At 61.1% G+C, this 19,626-nt stretch overlaps 2 protein-coding genes across 5 annotated transcripts in view; one reads left to right on the forward strand and one right to left on the reverse strand.

Moving 5' to 3' along the window:
- CAMK2A (calcium/calmodulin dependent protein kinase II alpha) overlaps positions 1-3,784 on the reverse strand; it is a 105,552-nt gene extending 101,768 nt beyond the window's left edge. For 2 of the 3 annotated variants that reach the window (XM_021085017.1, XM_021085018.1), the window contains exons 1-2: positions 3,723-3,784; positions 3,520-3,600 (exon numbers count right to left, since the gene is read on the reverse strand). In XM_021085017.1, coding sequence (XP_020940676.1) covers positions 3,520-3,600; positions 3,723-3,769 — 128 coding nt within the window. In that variant the 5' untranslated portion in view covers positions 3,770-3,784. Of the gene's footprint in view, positions 1-3,519; positions 3,703-3,722 lie in introns of those variants that run through there. The other variant, XM_003124102.4, reaches the window with a different exon arrangement.
- TCOF1 (treacle ribosome biogenesis factor 1) overlaps positions 18,141-19,626 on the forward strand; it is a 32,766-nt gene continuing 31,280 nt past the window's right edge. For both annotated transcript variants that reach the window (XR_002342026.1, XM_021085022.1), the window contains exon 1: positions 18,141-18,361. Coding sequence is in view for 1 of the 2 variants with exons in the window: in XM_021085022.1 (XP_020940681.1) it covers positions 18,254-18,361 (108 nt within the window). In the remaining variant the exon portion in view is untranslated. The remainder of the gene's footprint in view (positions 18,362-19,626) is intronic.

Below are 19,626 nucleotides of genomic sequence, written 5' to 3' on the forward strand. Positions count from 1 at the left end.
AATTCCTGTTTCAACAAGCTCCCAGGGGACGCCAAGCATGCTGGTTCTCAGGCCACACGTTGCCAAGACAGCAGAGCTCGCTAAGCCCGTGAACTTTGGGGAAAGACAGACCTGGGTGCAAAGCCTCCTTCCCCATCCTGCTGGCTGAGTGACCTCAGCTACGCAGCGGCTTCGGCCCCTTATCTGCAAAGGACGGATTAGAGGCAGGAGTATCTGTTCATTGAACAAATATGTGCTTAGCATCTGCTCTGTGTCATGTTTGTGCTGGGCCCTAGGGACGCAGTGGGAGTCCACTCAGGCCCAGTCCTGCTCTCGTGGACCCGACCGTGTCAGGCATGACGGATGTGCAGCATCAGCACCCGGCCTGGTGCAGGCTCAGAGCTCAGCCAGTGCGTCTATTTTTACGAGCAAGGGGGCGATCAACCATTCATGCGGCCAGAGAGAGCGCACCCAAGTTAAATGCTGAGGGCGTGAGAGGGCTCGGACCTCCTTCTGCAACCCAGGTGATGCAGCACGGTCCCCCGCCCCGAGGACCCCCTGGGGTAGCGGAAAGAGGGCCATTTACCCTGAGAGCCCCTGCGAGCCGCCCGGCTCCCCCCGACCACACAAGTTAGTGGTGGCTTCACTCTGTTCGCACACTCGGCCCTCCCCCTCCAGCCTCCGCCCCTCCGCCAAACTGCTTCCTGTTCTCTCTCAATGGCCCCCACACCCCCAGTTTAGTTTCTTCTTCTTCTTCTGCATTTAATCTGCTCCTGCCTCACCCCTTTGACCCGAACAATGCTGCCTCCCCGCTCAGGATGGATCCTGAGCTCCCCCTGAACCCCCCTGCCAGACAGCCTGAGGACCCCCCCAACTCTGAGCTGGGTGCCACCCCCGGGCCTTCCTTTCAATCTACACACCAGTGGCGTGGGCTCTGGGCAAAAAAGGGACGAAGACTCAGAATGCTCTGGAATCTGCGTCCTGTCCTCAGGGGAGGGGCCCCACGGCGCCCGAGAGGCCTCATCAAGAGGCCGGAGTTGGTGGCCTCGAGGGAGGGGTGACAGCCTGCCTCCTGGTGGGCCTGGCTGCGGTGCCTGGGTCTGCCCCCCTGGGGCCTCCCTGCTGGCACAGGCTCTGCTACGGAATCAAACACGAGGCCGGAATGAAGGGCAGGGAGAAGGAACGGGGCCAGCTTGCAGGAAGAGCCGTGCCGGTGGGCTCAGAGGTCACCTTCCCCTTTAAACAGACGGCAGACAACTGACACACGCTTGTTAAGAAACGAATCCATGCACCACGAAGAGTGGGGCCGAGCCGCTGCCCTCACAGGGCTTCCAGGCTGTGGAAGAAAGCCAGCGAGGCATCAGGACACGCCAGGAGACGCCGTGGGGACACATGGACCCGTGAGGGACCAGCGGAGGCTGCCCAGGAAGCAGTACGTTAGGGGGACCTCAGGGAGAAGGAAGCAGAGGCCGGAGAGATGGAGGCCCAGGGCCTCCGCCGGGAGGCTGGGGCAGAGGCTGCTCCGCGCCCCCAGCGAGGAGACCCAGCCACGAGCCACAAAGGGCGACCTTCTAAGGAACACACCCACTCGCCTCAGGGCAACGGGCCGGTTCCACAACGCGCACAGCCGTCCTCCCACGACTGGCCCGGGGTCGCGCAACCAGAAAGTAGGGGCCAGGATTCAGCCCCAGCAGACGAAGGCCAGAGCCTCCCCTCAAGCAGGCTCTTAAGTGCATACAAGACATAAATCCACACGTGCTCAAGGGATTTTTTTAAAAAAGGGCCTGCTCGCAGGGCACAGGCCTCAGCCAGGGCCATCCCCAGGCAAAGCTTATTTAAACCCATTTAACAAGCGTCTCCTAATGATCTCATTAGCCTGGACAGGCCCTTAGGAAACTTGAGGTGAGGCCCTGCGTTAAACGGGGCTTCTTTGAAGGGGCCCCCACCTGAGGCAGCCACCTGAGAGCGGGGAACAAAGCCAGCCTGTGAGCCCCGTGCCCACTTGGGCAGGCGCCCCGGGGACGGCTCCGACAGCAGGACGGGGCCTCGAGGCCCCTGGCACCTTGGTTTCCAGAAGCTGGCTCCCAGCCGCCCTCTCCACAGGCTCGTGCAAGGGCGAGCTGGCTGGCCCCAGATGAGGGCATGCATCGGGATGGCAGCCCAAGGGGCCTGCCCCGGGCCACCCTCTCTCAGGTCCGGTCTGGCGGACTCCTCTGAGCCCTGGTCTGGCTCGCGACCCTGGGCCCCCGTGGGTGGGGTCTGCCTGACCCCAGGCTCTGCCCCCCCCTCCCCTCCAGCTCCTTTCATCAGTTCTCTGCCCCCGTTTTTTTTTCTTTTAAAGGCCACACCTGCTGCCTACGGACGTTCCCAGGCTAGGGCCTGAATCGGAGCCAGCCTACACCACAGCCACAGCCAGGCCAGATCCGAGCCTCGCCTGCAACCTACACCACCAATCAGGACAACACCGGATCTTTAACCCACCAAGCAAGGCCAGGGATTGAACCTGTGTCCTCATGGATACGTCGGGTTCTTACCCTCTGAGCCAAAAGAGGAACGCCTCATCAGTTCTCCCGTTTCTAGACTGACACCTCCCTCCCTTCCAGCCGCCCAACTCCCGTCTCTCGGTGGCCCCCTTCAGGGTGGCTGCCTGACCCGCCCTACAAGCGGCTGTGGAGACCCCGTCTGCACGGGCGGCTGCTCCTCGGGCCGGCTCTGGGTCCCCTGGGCTCCTCTCCCCCTGGCTGCGTCCAGCATGACCAGCGACCCCACAGAGCCCTGCCTCACACGCTGCACGCTGCCCCAGCCAGGCCTTGGGTGACTGGCCTGAGCACGAGGCGTCTTGCCAGCTGCCCCAGCATGGGGTGCCCAGATGGGCAGAAGGAACCGATTCACCTTTCCAGAGCTGCATGCCGAGCCTCCCGGCGGGCGGCGGGCGCGGCGCGGGCCCTGCCTATTAATAGTCCAACAGCTGTTTGCCGCCCTGAATGAGACTCTTTATTGCAAGCAGCGTTGACAAAACACATCCCGCTCCTTCCTGCCCAGAGTGTTTGGGGGTGGAGGGGCCGCGGGGAGGTGTCCCTTCCTTCCAGGAAGTTGAGAAGGTCAGCGCGCAAGAGACCTCACCCCGGAGGCCCTCAACCCCGGGGAGGCCAAGGCCGAGCTCCTTCCCCCGCCCCCGCCCTCCTCCTCCTCCTGGGTTCCCACCTCGAACGCAGCCCTCAGCTCCCCGGCTCTTCCTCACACTCCCTCCCCACCTGTCCCAGTCCCACTCTAGAAGCCTCGGGGTCAAGGCCTCAGGCCACTGTCCCCCTGCTGCCGTCCAGGCTCCCATCTCCCGCGCCCTCGCCGCCCTCGCCCTTCCGCCCACAGCGAATGGGCCTCTGCAGGCCCGGCCTCCGCCCTGCGCCCTCCCCTGCCCGGGGCTCCCCTTCCCCACCCTCTTCGGTCGCCTAAAGGTCCCGAAGGCTTGTCTTCAGGAAGCCTTTTCTCGCCGTATCGGCCTCAGCCAGCTTTCGAGCGCTGCTGAAACGTCCTCCTTACCTGCGGTGCTGAAGGGGCAGTGAGGTGGGGGTTCCTCGTTGTATTTCTCCACCAGCCACCAAGACTCCGCGTAACGCTGACCTGAGTCACAGAGAGGACGGGGACTTCCCTGTTAGCCCTCGGCCTGGGGACTTGGACAGGTGCACGCCCCCGTCCTCAGCCCTGGCCCCCCTCCCGGCAATCAACAAGTGCCAGTGACTCACCCTGGCTGAGCAGAGGCGCTCTGGAGACTGGCCGCCTGGGTCTGCATCCCAGCGCTGCCTCTCAGCAGGTGAGAGCCCTTGAGTAAGTCACTTAATCCTTCGGGGCTTCACGTCCTCACCTGGGAGAGGGAGCCAGCCCCAGGACCTGCTCCGAAGGCCGCGCCAGAGGTCGAGCAGAAAACGCTTGTAAAACGCTTAGGCCAGCGCCCAGCGCGTTCAGCGACTGTTAGCCGCAAAAAAATAACTCACCTCAATGTTTCGCCGACCGCAGACTCTCTCCTCCCCTCGTGACCCACCCTCCGTGCTGCCGGGGGTGCCAGAGCTCACGCTCTGAGAAACGCCCATCTAGGCTGTAACCCTCCTGCTTGCGGTGAGGGTCGAGAGGCGGGAGGCGCCGAGGAAAGAGCCCTGAACCGGAGTCCGGCCCTGAAGGGTGGCTGCACATCTCCGGCTTGGCCGGGGCGGCAGAGTTGGTGACCACCTGCGGGCCGAGGAGCCTGCCTGGCCAGTCTTCCCGGAAGGATCGGCCCCGGGGACCCCGTCATCTTCACATTAGAGCATCCTGGGCGTGAGTTTGGGGTCTTCCAAAGCCCCTACAGGTGCCTAAAACATATTTGTGCACCAAGTGAGAGGAACTTGTCCCTTCCCTGCCAGTAGAGAGGTCGCGGGGCGGAGGCAGAAAGAGGGGAGGACACGGCACTCACGCCCTGGACGGAGCCCGCAGGAGGTCGGCTGCCTGTTTCTGCTCCCCTGGGCGTCAAACCTTTTTTGCTTTGGGTTTTTTTGGTTTTTTTTGGTTTTTTTGGTGTTTTTTTTTTTTTTTTTTTTTTTTTGCTTTTTAGGGCCCCTCCCACGGCATATGGAAGTTCCCAGGCTAGGGGTCAAATTGGAGCCACAGCCGCCGGCCTGCACCACAGCCACAGCCACGCTGGATCCGAGCCGCGTCTGTGACCTACACCACAGCTCACAGCAATGCTGGGTCCTTAACCCCCGGCAAGGCCAGGGATTGAACGCACAACCTCACGTCATTTCCGCTGCGCCACGACTGCAGGTGCCAAACCCTCTCAAGCGGTCCTCAGAGGGGGCTGCTCCGGCCTGTGTCTGCCGAGGGATTTTCAGCCCCAAAGCACGTCTGGCTCCATGATCTCCCTTGATCTCTTAGCTGCCCAACCTGTGAGCAGCAGAGGGCTCTCCCCAACTTGGCTGATGGAGAAATTAAGACTCAGAAATTGGGGCTTGTCTAAGGGCACAGAGTGCGGGTGTGACCAGGCCGAGGCTAGAACCCGCGTCGCCCGCCCCCCACCCAGGGCCCTGACGACTGGGTCTGGCTGCAGGTCAAGGCTGGTGGCAGAATGTTCTTTGGTGTCAGAGAACATTCTGGACACGCACGTGACACAACCCGCTGCTCCCGGCCGGAGGAGACATCCGTGGGATACTGATTTGGCAAATGGCCTGTTACTCTATGTTAAAACCTTGGTCATTCCCTTCCCTGTCATCTAGCGATTCGCCTCCTAGACACGCACACACCCCCGGTGTAGACGCGCCAGCACCCACCGGTGTCACCATTCTGGTTCTTAACGTCTTGGACCGACTCCGCGTTGGTATGAGCAGCCAGCTAATACCAGCTGGTCATGAGCTTCTGCTCCGAGTCTCTTCTCAAGCCTTCGCCGTGGCCCTGGTGCCCCAGCTCTCCCCGGGGACCCCCTAGCTGCTCCGTGATCCAGCAGCTGTAAGGTTAACCCCCGGCCTCTCAGGACGCCTCCGGGACCAGGCTCCAGCCCCCTGCTCGTCACCCTAGGGAAATGCACATTTTCCACACTTACCAAGAGCAACGCAGTGTATTCATAGCATCGATGTTCTCGGTAGAAACAACAACCACAATAGCAAATCAGCTCTAAATAACTCGATGTGCCTGCGCGGGGAAGGGTCTGAGCCGCTGCCTCCTGCTGGCTCAGGGAAGCGGCTTGGGCTCAGGGCAAATGGAGGAGACGGGCCCATCCCGAGGCCCCCGCCCGCCCCCGCCCCGGTCCGATGGCCGGCTGGATCCCCGGGCGGGGACGCTGAGCCATGGCTCCAGGCCGGAGCTGCGTGCGGTCACTGGACTTCATCTCATTTGAAGGAGGAGAAGGGCAGGTGAGGGCTCGTGCAAGGTCACGTGCTGTGTGTGGAGCGGGGGAGGGAGGGCAGGCTCGTCCGGCCGATTCCGAAGCCCGAAGCCTTCTTCCCACCGTGGGCTCCTCTCCGCAGCCTGGAGGTTTCTGGGATGCAGGAACTTCTCCCGGCAGGATCCCCAGCATCCAGCCCAGAGCCCGACACGTGGAAGACGCTCAGCGCGGAGACGGAGACGGAGACGCAGTACCACAAAGGGTCACCCGCTGCGTTTGACCCGGCCTCTGCTCCAGCCCCACCCCCTGCTCCCCACCCCCTGCTCCCTGACATCCGGGCCACAGGCGGTTTCTGCCCTGCTCTGCCTTGCTCTCTGACCTGATTTCATTTCATTTTATTTTATTTTATTTTCGCTCTTTAGGGCCACAACCGCAGCATACGGAGATTCCCAGGCTACAGATCTGGGAATTGAGCAGTAGTCACAGGCCTACACCACAGCCATAGCAACGCCAGATCCGAGCTGCGTCTGCGACCTACACCACAGCCACAGCAACGCCAGATTCTTAACCCACTGAGAGAGACCTTGAATTGAACCCTCAACCTCATGGTTCCTCGTCAGATTTGTTTCTGCTGAGCCGTGACGGGAACTCCCTGACTTCGAACGTGCGTTTGTGAAGCACGGCGTCCCGGAGAGCCCCTTGGAGTTTTTAGCCATGAAGAAGGTGATGCCACTCACTCTTCCTCGGTCCCTAAACACAGATTGAGCGCCTACTGTATGCCAGGCCCTGAGCTGAGCTTGGGGCACGGTGCTGGCCAGACGTGGTCCTTGCTTCTTTATTTTACTTATGAGTGTTTTGAATTGAAGAATGGACCAGTTGCAGTGCTGGGTTAATTTCCGCTGCACAGCAGCGTGGGTCGCTTACAGCTCCGTCCTGTCCGGTACTCTTTCCCATTGAGGCTGATCACATGAGAGCGGACAGAGGTCCCTGTGCTGTGTGATGGGATCTTGCGGTTTCCCCAGCCTGCATGTAGCCGTTGGCAACTGTAACCCCAAACCCCACTCAGGCCTTCCCCCGTGCCCCGCGGCCACCGCACGTCTGCTCTCTACGTCTGTGAGTCTGTCTGTTTCACAGACAGGGGTCTGGGTCATTTGTGTCATAGTCTAGGTTCCGGTATGAGTGACACCACATGGGATTCGTCTTTTCTGACTGACTTCACTCAGTGTAATGATCTCCAGGTGCATCCACGCGCTGCAGGTGCACAGTCCCTGCTTTCTGGGGCCCACAGGCTGCCCCGGGGGAGCCGAGCCTGGAGCCGCATCCTCCAGAGCAGCAGCTGCTGAAAGGAAGCCCACGTGCGCGGCTCAGCGAGCCTTCAAAGTGTCCGATGCCGCGGGGCTTGCCTGCGTGCTCTGTGCCCATCCGCCTCTGGTCCGACCTTTGGCCCGAGGAAGAGTTTGGTTTTGCTCCGGGAAGAGGGGTACAGCTGTGGGGGGGGGAGTTAATGTGCTCATTTATTTAACTTCCTTAATTTAATCTCTTTAACAAATAAAAATAAAGATAGCATGTTTGCCCAAATAGTGGCAGGCCCCACCTGAGCCGTTATTATTGCACTTTCCTGAATTAGAATCCCACCGTTACCGCTTGTGGCCTGGGTGCCAGGGCCGTGGGGGAAGCGCCAGATGGGGTCAGGAGCCCAGGTTCCCGGCCCCGCTCTGCCGAGAGCTGATGCTGGAAAGGCTTCACTCCTCAGGCCTCTCTCCCTCCTTTGCAAAATGAGAAGGCTGAGCACACTTGTGAAAGCTGAATTTTCACAGTCACTGTCTCATTGTGCCTTCAAAACAGGCTGCGAGGAAGGCATTTTGATCCCTGTTTTATTGATGGGGAAATGAAAGCAGACGAGACGGAAAAGTCCAGGTGACCCAGCCACTCGGAGGCAGAGGCAAGACCTGCATCCAGGCTCCCAGCCCTTTCCTGCATCCTCTTGTTTCTCCAAGGTTTCTGGGACCCGAGGGACGTACAGACGCCTCCGAAACGCTCACGGATCCTGAGAAGATGTCCCGGGACTTTGCCTGCAGGACACAATGCAAGAGCCTGCTCAGCTGCATTACGTGAAACCCTTGGTGTACTAGGGGGCCGTGGAAGCCCTGACTCTCCCAGGGCCGCGGGACCGTCCGTGCAAACACCCGCACAGGTGGTCCCGCGCCGTGGGCAGTGTTCTCAGACAGACCAGACGATGCAAAGATACAGTTTTAATCACTTGAGATTATCGTTCACATGAACATAAAACATGAAAGGACTAAAGAACTCGTGGAGCTCCCATCCTGGCGCAACGGAAACAAACCCGACTGGGAACCAGGAGGTTGCGGTTTGGTCCCTGGTCTTGCTCTGTGGGTGAAGGATCCGGCTTTGCCATGACCCGTGGTGTGGAACCTGCGTTGCTGTGGCTGTGGCGCAGGCCGGCTGCTGTAGCTCTGATTGGACTCCTAGCCTGGGAACTTCCATATGCCGCAGATGTGGCCCTAAAAAGCAAAAAAAGATCTTGCGGTGCCTCCCCCCACATCTGAGATTCTATCAGGCTGCCTGCGCGGCGCCTAAAATCCCCTCCCGGCTCTAACATTCTTGGAGTCGCCCTGGCAACCACGTGCTGGTGGAAAGGACAATTAAGCTGCTCAGATGCCCGGTGCACTGAGCTCCCCCGTTTCGGCTCCGTGCCAGCGTCCAGACGGCCGCATTTAGCCCCCTGCAGCGAGGTGCCAAAGGGAGAGAGGGCGTCCCACGCGCCGGGACCGCCTCGAAATCCTGAGGGCGAACGAAGGTCCCGAACCTGGGCCGGGACCCCCACTCGCCCACCCCCTCACGAATCCATCACGCCTGCCTGTGACGTGTCTCAGGTGCTCGATGGGGGAGACGAGGTAGGGTAGGGAAACAGTGAGGTCTGGCACCGTGTGTGCCACACGCCACCAGCCACGGCACGTCCGGACACACGCGTCTCTGCTCAGCAGCTGCCATGCCTCCTCCTGGGACTCGGGGAGGCTGGGCAGCTGGGCGACGCCCCTTTTCTCATCCCTTCGTACCTTTGCAAACATGCGCCCTGTGTGTGTGTCGCCTGCTCCACAAATCGGTTTGCACGTGAGCAACGCTCCTGGCTGCCCCCCGCCCCTTGCTGCGGTCCCTTGCGCAGGCTGAGCCCTCCATGTGGTGACCTGCCCGTGGTGGTGATTTGGGCTCAGGAAGCGGGCTGAATGAAGAGCCCTGCTGACCGTGGCTCTGAGTGGGGAGCGCTCGGCTCCCCTCAGCTAGATCCCCGAACCCAGCAGGGTGCCGGGCCTGGGATGAATGAAGTAATGGGGTCACCCCCCAACTGCGGCCTCCCGAGACCTGTTTATGTGGGCTTTCCTGTGGCCAAGCACGTGTGCCCCTTTCTTCCCCAGACTCACGATCCCCTGGAGCCACGGGGTGTGCTCCCCAGCCGAGGTGTCACGGCTGTCATGTGCCTCCTCCCTCCTCTGAGACCAGGACAGCCACTCCGGAGTCACTGAACACGGCTCAGGACCCAGGGCTGGCAGATGCGGGCTCCCCGCGCCCAGCTCCTCCAGAGACCCCCGCCCCACTCTGAGATGTTGGAGGGACTGTCCTGGTCCTTTTGGGCCACATGGGGTTGGGGCAGCCACCCTGGATGGGTCTCAGGCGACAGCTCCTCGGGAGACTTTTCTTGCTGAGTCTTCCCTTGGGCCTCGGCGCTCCTGCCACCGGCCCCTCCTCCCAGAGAACTGGAGTCGGCCCTCGGCCCGACGTGCAGGTGAGGAGGCTGGGGCCAGAGGAAAAGTCACCTCCTCCCCAGGTCCCCAACCTGCACATCTCCCTGGCTGCCTTCTCCCCAGGCGGGCCCAGCTGGAGAAGCCACCCGCCGCTCCCTCCACTGCAAGGCCTCGGTGGGCCTGCACGCTGGCCTCGGCTTCTGCAGCCCCGGGAAGCCCAGACCGAGGGGAGAGACCACCGCTGGGGGTTCGCCTAAAACGTAAACCCTTCTGCACCAAGACTCCGTCGACAAACCGAAAAGACAAGCCACCGGCTGCAGAGGATTGCGGCAGAAGACCCAGGAGTGGAGCAGTCGCGCATCGAGAGCGGTGCCAGGGCGCGCCAGGGAGCGCGGGCCGGGCTGCGAAGGCGACTCACCGCGAAGGAAAGCCGAGCCTCGGTCCAGGGATGAGACGCTTCGGCGTCACTGCCCGGAGACGCGCACATTAAACAGGCGAAGGACACGCATTGGGCGCCTCTCAGAGTGGCAGAAATTCCAAAGCCTGGCAATTGCCAGCCCGAGGCGGGATGTGGAGCCGCAGAAAGCGGCCAGGCCTTCAGACACACCGGTGTCCACCGCAGTGTGGTTTGCACGGTGGGAAACTGGGAATAACTCCGCTGCCCTCCGCAAGAGCGCGGATTAACACGTGACGGTGGGGACCCTGAAATGGGTTAGAAGTGTGACAGCATACTCTGCAGAGCTCTCCACGCGGGTGTGGACGAACTTCAGCCAAGATGTGCGATGACTCGGTGCAGAAGGAGCTGCACAATTTACGTCATCCACAAACACCGAAAGATCTGCAGACCATGCTTTGCATGTTATGAAAATACACACACGCACAAAAACGTGCAGACGTGTGCAGGCCGGTTCCCAGCAGCCTCGGGGCCGGCGGGGACTCTGGGAGGGGACGGAGTGAGAAACCCGCATGGACGTGCCGTGTCTTGCTTCACAATCCAGGTCCCGAGAGCACGGGAGCTGTATGTATTTGTCCCTGTGTTTTTTCATGTTCAGGGTTTTACGGTCAAGGAAAGCGGGAGGTGGACGGTTCTCCAAGGTCAGGTGGCTCCCAGGTCACGGTCACTGCCCGAAAATTCCATCTGAAACTGACTCCCAGGCCTTGCTCCGACTTCCCTTCCTTCAGGACCCTGAGCGAAGACCCAGAGACTGGTGGCACATGTCCCCAGCGGCTGCTGCCCCCGGCAGGCTCGTCGTGCAGACAGCCGCTGCAGGGAGAGGCCGAGTGCGTCTCCAGCCCCCCTCCTCTGCGCCCCAAGCCCTCCCAGCAGTCGGCCGCTCACACAGCATGTTCTTTTGTGAATGTCCCTGAGAAGCCCAGAGGCAAAGGAGGCTCAAAGAAATCACACCACCCTCGCCAGCGGACCTCTCTCGGCTCACCATGGCCGGGGCTCCACAAGGATGCCCGGGGCGAAGAGCCAAGCCGAGAGTCCAGACATCTGCTGTGGGTCTGCTGGGTGCCTCTGGGGAAGCGACACAACCTCTCTGAGCCTCAGTGTCTCCCCAGGTACACAGAGGGCCGAGTGTGGTCTAACGTGGTTGTTCCAAAACTGGAAACTAACTGGGGAGCTTTGAAACACACGGGCACAGGGGCCCCAGGATGGGAATTGCCTGAGGTGCGGCCCTGGAACGGAGTGTCCACGCGAGCCTGGGATCCGAAGTCGGCCAGTCCAGGTTGGACGTTCACGTCTGAGGAAACTCTGGCCACAGGGCTTTCTGCTCATGTTCCCTCCCGCCCCCAGGGCCTTCCTGCATCCCCGTTAGTCATCCCCCTGAATAGTTTATGCCGAGTGGGGTGCTGGTGAGAATGAGGGAGCAGATGAGCTTCCCGAACGCGGCCTCTCAGCCTCCCACTCCCTAGTAACCGCAGGGAAGCTGAGAAGGAAGGCGGGGAGGGGGCGGCACACGCACCCTCCGCGGAGAAAGGCGGGGCCGGCGGCGAGGACACGGCCCAGGCGCCCCAAGACCCAGCAGCCCCGCTCCTTCCTCCCCCCCCCACCCCCGGTGAGGGCAGGAGCCACCGGGAACCACAGAATCCCGGACCACCGGAGGCCGACCGGTGCTTCCCGATTGCCTCCATTCACCAGCATCTTAACCACTGCACTATTATCTAATTGACACGCTTACACTGACTCACTGGTTTTTTTTACTTGAATGCTTCCTTTAGCCCCACTCTAAGCAACAATATCTGTGAAATAACAGGTTTGAGGTACTAGTTATTTCTTGTCTATTACACTTTAAAATAAATACTGAGTGATTTCCATTTTTAATGTCCATCTATTTATCTCCTGAAGTCCCTGGCGCGTCCCCACACATTGCAGACACGCCGAACTGGCCCGTCCTCTCTTTTACAGACACAGACTGGGCGCAGGGAGGGGCGGGCTCCCCAAGGTCACCCCACGGGGTGGAACGCGTCTTCCCACAGGCGTCCACATTAGGGGGTACCCACCACAGGCCCCCGGGGCTCCAAGCCCACCGATGACCGTGACCCTTCGGGAGACCTTTCTTCAGTTGCGCGCTGCCCCCTCCTGGCCAGGCCTCCAGCCACGTGGCTCCTCCCGGCAGGAGCCACCAGAAGAGGGGCCTCCTTCAGAGGACAGAGCGAGATGAGAAGCCAGGGTGATCCAGGAAGGCGTCCTTGAGGAGGTGACCTTTGCGCTTGTTGAAAGGTGAACAGACTGGAATGGATCTGAATGCCCGTCGGGAAGCCAGGCCTTGTTCCACGGTCAGGGGCTCACCGAGTGGAGGTGTGCAAAGCCGAGGAGTGACGGACGTGAGGCCAGGGCCGTGCGGAGAACAGCCGGGGAGGGGAGCCCGAGGGCCGAGGCCGCGCCGAGGCGAGAGCAGGGCGGCGATGCTCCAGGCCAAGGCCGCCCTACCCGGAGGGGCGGGCCCTCGCCAAGTCCATTCCCACCTCTGGCCCGTTGCCCTGTGGGCGAGGAGAGAGCTGGGCTCCTGCTCTCCTGGGCCCCTCGACGCTCGGAGAACTAACACCGCAGAGCGAAGAATCGTGTCACTCGGACGGTGCATTTGCCACGGGCCTTTTGGTGGTTGACCAGACTTCAGCTATCGAAGTAAACCTGGCATCTCCTCTGGTCTACTTTTGAGAGCATCCCACCAAAACGAAGGCTCCGGTCTGCACGACTGTATTTATTCAGCTGCTTAGAGCAGTGCTACTCATGAAGCAGCAGCTAGAAGGGACTGAGCCGCGTCATGCTGTCTCCCGCCCCTGCCTGTTCCCCGGTCCCACCAGGGGTGGCAAAGGACACCCACGGCTGGAGCGTGTCCGAGTCCCGCCACGCGGGCTGCGTGGCCTGGGCCCTGACCTCTCCGAGCCTCGGTTTTCTCATCTATAAACAGGGCTGATAACCAGGCACGGGCTCGCTCGGGTGCACAGTACCAGCCCGTGGTGCCCACTTTGCCAACGGGAGCCGTTCCCATCCCTCAAGAGTCCAGGGCCGATCGGACGTCTGGAGAAACGGCTGGGACGCGCTGGTAAATGGAACAACGATGCAGAGCCGCGTGCCTAGAAGGACCGCCTTCAGTAAAAGCAGACAGAGGACACGGGGTTGCAACCCAGCGAGGGGTGTCCGTCTGCACAGAGGGAGGCAGGAAGGACCTGACCCCAGGCAAGCCCCTCGCACTGGTCCTGGGATGGAGGGGCTGAGGGTGGGGAAGGGGCGGGAAGATGAACTCCGTCGTTGCGTATCTATGAACTGTGAGACCTGCTACTTCGGGACTGACTTTCGATCTTTTATAACCTTTAAAATCTCCAGTGAGATGGAAAAAAAAGGAGAGCAAGTGTCATTTCAGGAGAGGGAGGGAAGCTGTGGGACCCAGCAGCCCTCTCTCTGCTCAGGGCTCGGGTGTCCGCTGAGAATCCAAGGCGACTTGGGCCGCTTACCCGGGAGGCGCTCACCGTTGAGGGGTCTGGAAGCCTCCGGCTTCTGCCGCTGACAAAGACACCCTTTTCTGACTGTTGGGGAAAAATGCTCTGAGGCCAAGGTTTTCTTCATGCTCTGTTTTGTGTGCTGCTGTCTTAATTGTTGCTGTCTTATATTTCATCAGTTTAGTGCTTGATTCTCTGCTTGGGCCCCAAGGCAGTTCAATGAAGGGCACAACTTGCAAAATCAAGGAGGTCGAGAAATTGTCCAGAGAGGAGGCAGCCTCCCGGGAGCCGAGGACAAAGCCCGAATGCCCCAGACGAACTTCGTTAGGAAGAAAACAGAAGCAAACAGTCTGCCGCCAGACCAAGGGCGTATACGACCATCCTGATTTGCTGTTTTTAATTTAATACCAGTTGTCCATTTTCCCCAAGGTCAGCCAAGGACGAAGACCCAGTGTCTTCCCACTGCCCCCAGAAGCCTCCGCATTTCCGCCCTTAGGCCTGGCCCCTCCACCCTCCTCTGGTCCGGACACTGGCGAGCAGCATCCTGCCTTGGGAAATTTCCCTGCTGTCCAGGCAGGCTCTCAGCCCGGGCCTCATGCCCCAGGGGATGAAACCGGTTCCTGGAGGAGGAAAAACTGATATTCCCTGTGATCTGCGGGAGCCTCCCCTGCCCCTGTTCAGCGAGTGGCCCACCAGCCACACCCAGTCCGCAACCAGGGCCCCGCTGCCATCCCCTCGAGTGGCTGACCCTCCTTGAGCTCAGGCTCCTGGTCCCTGACCTCCGGGCCGCCCGGTCCGTCAAGCCGTCCTGCCTCTCCCTGCAAATGGACCGGGTCTGTCTTAATTTCCCTCCCTCCCAGCCAGATCCCCGGGCTCAGAGGCTGGGCATCTCTTTTGCCCACACTTCAGACCCCTGTGCCCCCCCCCCCCAATCTGGCAAAGCCCTGGGCCTGGATAAGCCCCACTAAGTATTGCCCCCGCTTGCACATGGGCAAGAGGTCACCGAGCCCATGGGGCAGGACACACATGAGGTAATGACTCCAACCAGCTGGGTCGTCAGCACCGTCAGGCCCTTGGGGATGTGGGGACAAGGCTGCTCCCTGCTCTTGGAAGGCACCCTCTGCTCCTCCCGCCAGGCTCCCCGCCACCTCTCCCTCCTCTCAGCACAAGACCTCGCCTCCCACTTGGCGGAAAAAAATAGAAGCGCAAGATGCAGTCTCCCTCCGCAGATCCCACTGCGGGCCCACCTCTGCATCTGCACCGCGCTCCTCCTCGGTCCTTCTTCTGGTTCCAGAGACGCCTGCCCTCCTCCGCTCTGAGAGCAGCCCCGCCGCCCACACGCCTCCTCCCGTCCCCTCGCACGTGCTCGTGCACGACGCCCGCCCCCCCCCCAACCCCGGCCCCCGCCCTGAACGAATCCCGCCCTTGGTCGGCCTGGGAGCGAGCTCGGGTCTCCTTCGCCCTCCAACAGGCCTCCGCCGCCACCGAAACACACTCCGGCCCGCCACGGCCTCCCTTTCTCCCCGGTCCACGCAGCCTTCTCGGCGCACCCCTGCCTCCCTCGCCCGCCTCGCTGCTCAGGCCCACGGCCCCCGGACCCTCCCCGTCACTGCAGAAACAGCGCTTCCCAAAGACGCACGTGGGCCCATGTCCGCCTGTCCCGTCCTCGTCCTTCGGTCCCTCGGTCCCTCGGTCCTTCAACTGCCTGACACATTCCCCTGGACGCCTCCCGCTCTCCTGACACTCGCTCCGTCCCTTGGGTTTCCTTGGCCGCGCCCACTCCCCCGGGTCTTCTCCCGCCTCTGGGGCCCCCTCCTCAGCCTCCGCAGGTGCTTCCTCGTTTGGGGAGGGTGTGCCTCACAGCTCCATCCCGCTCCTGCTCTTGCCCCTGGGCAACCCAGCCCTGGTCCTCAGCCTCAGCACCGCCTCTCTGCGGGCAGCTGCCCGTCCTCACGTGAGTGCAGACCCAGGCCCCCAGGGGCCTCCACAGCTGTTATCCGCATCCCAAAGGCCCCTCCAGCTCAACACATCCAAAGTGGGACCTGCCCCCTCACCCCCCCACACCCTCCCCTCCTTGCTCGGCCCCCCAAGTTTTCTGCATCTCAGTGCGAAGCACAGCCTGCCTGTTGGCACGGAAACCTCAGAGCCCGTCCGCTCCCGGGACTCCGTATTCCCACGCATCTCGAGGACGATTTACTTCCTGATAATTGGAACCTTTCCAGCTCGATGCCAGCAGCACCGCCCCGTGACGTTCGCCTGGAGGCCCGCCTGTGCTCCTGGCCCTAAGTGTCCTTCTGCGGCTGCACACAGCTCCCCCTCCACTTGGCTCACTTTAAAATGCACCTGTCATCCTGTCCTTCTTGAACCTCCACTGTCAGGGGCTTCCCATCACTCTGAGGATGAAGAGAGAGATCCTGGCCTGGCGCCGGCCTCGGCCCCTCCCCTGCTCTGCCCTGGGTGAGCCCCCACAGCCGCTTCTCCCCCCCACCCCTTCTCTCAGCCGCGCCTTCCGCCTCCGGCCCTTTGCACAGGCTCTTTCTTCCGCCTGGGATTCTCCTCCTACCTGTCCTCCCCCGCACACAGAGCTCTTATTTATTTACTTATTGCTTCTCGGTGCTGCACCCGCAGAACATGGAGGTTCCCAGGCCACGGTGGAATCGGAGCTACCACTGCGGGCCTACACCACAGCCACAGCAACGCAGGATCTGAGCCGCGTCTGCAACCTACACCACAGCTCACAGCAACGCCGGATCCTTAACCCACTGAGCGAGGCCAGGGATGGAACTTGCAGCCTCATGGTTCCTCGTCAGATTCGTTTCCTCGGTGCCACTTCGGGAACGCCTCAGTGTGGCTTTTCAACAATCTACTCTTCTTCAAGAAAACACTCCTTTTCCTTCCCGCCCTTACTCACCTGAAGCTGTGTTTGTACGACTGCTTGTTTAGCTTGTGTCTCCCCATTAGACTCTAAACCCTGCTGGGTTACAGACAGTTCTACCCCCAGCTGTAGGCGCTCAACACGTATTTGCTAAACAGCCGGATGTGCGCGAGTCTCCTCCCCTTCCTCACTCACCACCTTCCATCGGCCACCTGGTCTTGTCCCTGTTTCTTCTGCCGAAAAGATGAGGTGGTTTGGCCTTCCCGCTGTGGCTCAGTGGTTAACCAACCCGGCTAGCATCCGTGAGGATGCAGGTTGGATCCCAGGCCTCGCTGACTGGGTTAAGGATCCGGCGTTCCTGTGAGATCAGTGGTGTAGGTTGCAGATGCGGCTCGGATCCCATGTTGCTGTGGCTGTGGCTTTCGCTCTGATTTGACCCCTAGCATGGGCACCCCTTCCATATGCCGTGGTTGTACCCCCTAAAAAGACAAAAGACCAAAAAGAAAAAAAAATTAGGTGGTTTATGCTATCCTCAGTTTCTCAATGGATCCACTAAGTGTCAAGTTAGGAGCTTTTTTCCCCTTGGCTGTGCTTTTGCACCACGCAGAAACGCCTTTGCGGAAGTTAGTTCTCATGTGGAAGTTGCCGGGCCAGGGATTAAACCCCCACCACGGCAGTGACACCAGATTCTTCACCCGCCACGCTGCCAGGGAACTCCACAAGATCCATGACGCGAGGAACAGCCGATTCAGATATCCCCAGTCCAGCTCACCCTCTCCCTGAAAACCTCCCCCCACAACTACATCTAGTTCTGTGCTCCACAGATCCATCCCCCGTGCTTTGGTCATAGCAATCTTTTACAAACCCAGATCACCCTTCTGAACACAACCACCCGAGGGTATTTACTGCCCTTGGAGCAAAGTGCAAGCTCCGGCTGGGGGAAGGGTGCTCTGGGCCCTGTTAACGTCTCCATCCTTTCGCGTCCCCCTTGTTCCCTCACCCTCCCCACCTTACAGTACGTCAGCACTCCCGGGGGCTCATGTGTGGGTTTCCCAGCCTGGACCGGGGTGGTTTCTCCTTCTACACTCCTGCATGCCCTGTGCCTGCAATGCCAGCCTTCTCTTCTGCACCTAGAAATCCCCACAGCATCGTTAAGCCTCAGCTTAGACCTCTCCTTGGGGTTAGGGACCCGTCCTTCTTTCTCCCACAGGCGTGCCTGTCCAGGACAAGGCATAGGAGACATTGAACCATAGCTGCTGGGTTACCGACTGTCCCTCTTTCCCCGTGAGCTTTGAGGGCAGCTTCCGTATCCTATCCATCTTTCTATCCCCCGGATTCTGGCCAAGCACTAGCTCAAGGAATGATGCTCAGTGACTAGTGGTTCACTGAATGAAAGAACAATTTCAATTACTACTCGGTTCAGGGTTTCTAAAAAATGCGAAGTGAATAAATGAGTGGGGAGCTGAAAGTTCGGGTCTAGAGAGAGATACGGACTGGGAAGTTCAGAGACAGCTAAACTGACGGCCGATCCCTTTGAGGAGCGAGTCTGAAGGATTTCACCCGGAGTCATTCAAATCTCAGAGGCCCAGGGGCGGGTCCGGGTCTGACCACGCCCCTACCAATGAGAGGTCTCCCTGCCCTCCTTGCCCCGCCCCTTTCACCCATCGGGGCGGGACCGGCCCCTTCCGGAGACGAGACTACAAATCCCGGCAGGCCGCGCGGCGCCCCCCCCCCGCCCCGAAGAGGAGCCGGAAGTAGAGAGCGCGAGGTCTAAGGGCACGAGGGAAGTGGCGGGCGGGGACCGAGGGGGCGTGCAGGTAAGCCGACCGGCCTGGGGTCGCCGGCATGGCAGAGGCCAGGAAGCGGCGGGAGCTGCTTCCCCTGATCTACCAGCATCTGCTGCAGGCGGGCTATGTGCGCGCGGCGCGGGAAGTGAAGGAGCAGAGCGGCCAGGTAAGCGTGCGCGGGCCGTGTGCGAGGGCCGCGTGCAAGATCGAGGGCGAGGGGCCCGCGCCCCCTGCTCTGGCCGCCTGGCGGGCGCCCGGCGCCGGATCCCGAGGTGCGCCAGGACGCGGCCAGGGCCGCCGAAGGAGCCGCAGCCTCTGCCTCCCACCCGCGCGGCTCTGGTTCCCCTGGGCCTCAGTTTCCCCTCTGCGCAGTGGGCGGGCCCGGACGCGAGATCGGACGCGTAGCGCTTTAGAATTCCCGCGCCCGTTACCTCCACCCCCTTCCTGGGAGCGGCCGTTTAAAGTTTCCCGAGTCTCGGGCCACGTGGCTCGGCGCGGCCCCCTAGAGCGAGAAGGCTGCTGCGAGTCCGAGGAGTGGATTAGGACCCGCCCTGGAGGGGGCAGAGCACGGAGAGAAGGGGCCGGAGGCGCCCTGGTTGAGCTGGAGCCCAGGCCCTTAGCCTGCCGTCCCGAGTGGGATAGCTTTGGGACTCGAACTCGTGGTGTGGTCCTTTCTTACTTCATCCCTTCTTCGTGCAGCTGTTAATCTGGCGTTCAGGGTGGGCACGGCCCCCAGCCGCCGTCCTGGAGTCTAAATCCGGTAGCGGATGAATCAAAGAACCCCTAAAGTTCTGCACCTTAACACTGCCTTACGTGCCGGGAATGAGGCACAGGTGCTAAGGCAGGACCGCAGACGCCCTTGTGGGGACACCCAGGGCAGCTTTCCTGCGGAGGTGGATGCTGCTGTGAGATCTGAGAGAAGGGAGGTGGGTCCACCCAGCAGAGGCCTCTGGAAAGTTTTCTGGGGGCTGAAGTGTGGCGTGCAGGGGGAGAGGGTTCCCTGGGGAGGCAGAGGTTGGGGAGCTGATGGCAGCTTCCCTTGGGTCTCATTGGAAGGGGTGCCAAAGCCACTGGAAGGTTTGCAGCTGGTATGGTGGCTTCTGACCCCACGAGTCAGTGTCCCTTCAGCTGTGGCGCAGGCTCTCTGGTCCTGATGCTCGAGACTGACGGGGGGACGGCCCCAGGACAACGTCTGTGCCTCTCCTAATCCTCTCTCGACCTCAGTGGCCTTTTCCTTAACACCACTTGATATGGACAAGCGGGCAGGAGCGACCCCATCTTCTCCCGGCGTTTGCCTGGGCAAAGGTACCCTGCACTCCCGGAGCACACTTCCAGCAGGAGCAGGCGGGTGACTGTTTTTTTTAGGTTAATGGAACAGTGTGTGGGGTGTTTGTAGCTGCGGTCCAAGTAAGGCCGGCAGGGGCCCAGGGC

Source organism: Sus scrofa, chromosome 2 (genome assembly GCF_000003025.6).
Source record: "Sus scrofa isolate TJ Tabasco breed Duroc chromosome 2, Sscrofa11.1, whole genome shotgun sequence".
Taxonomy (NCBI): Eukaryota; Metazoa; Chordata; class Mammalia; order Artiodactyla; family Suidae; genus Sus; species Sus scrofa.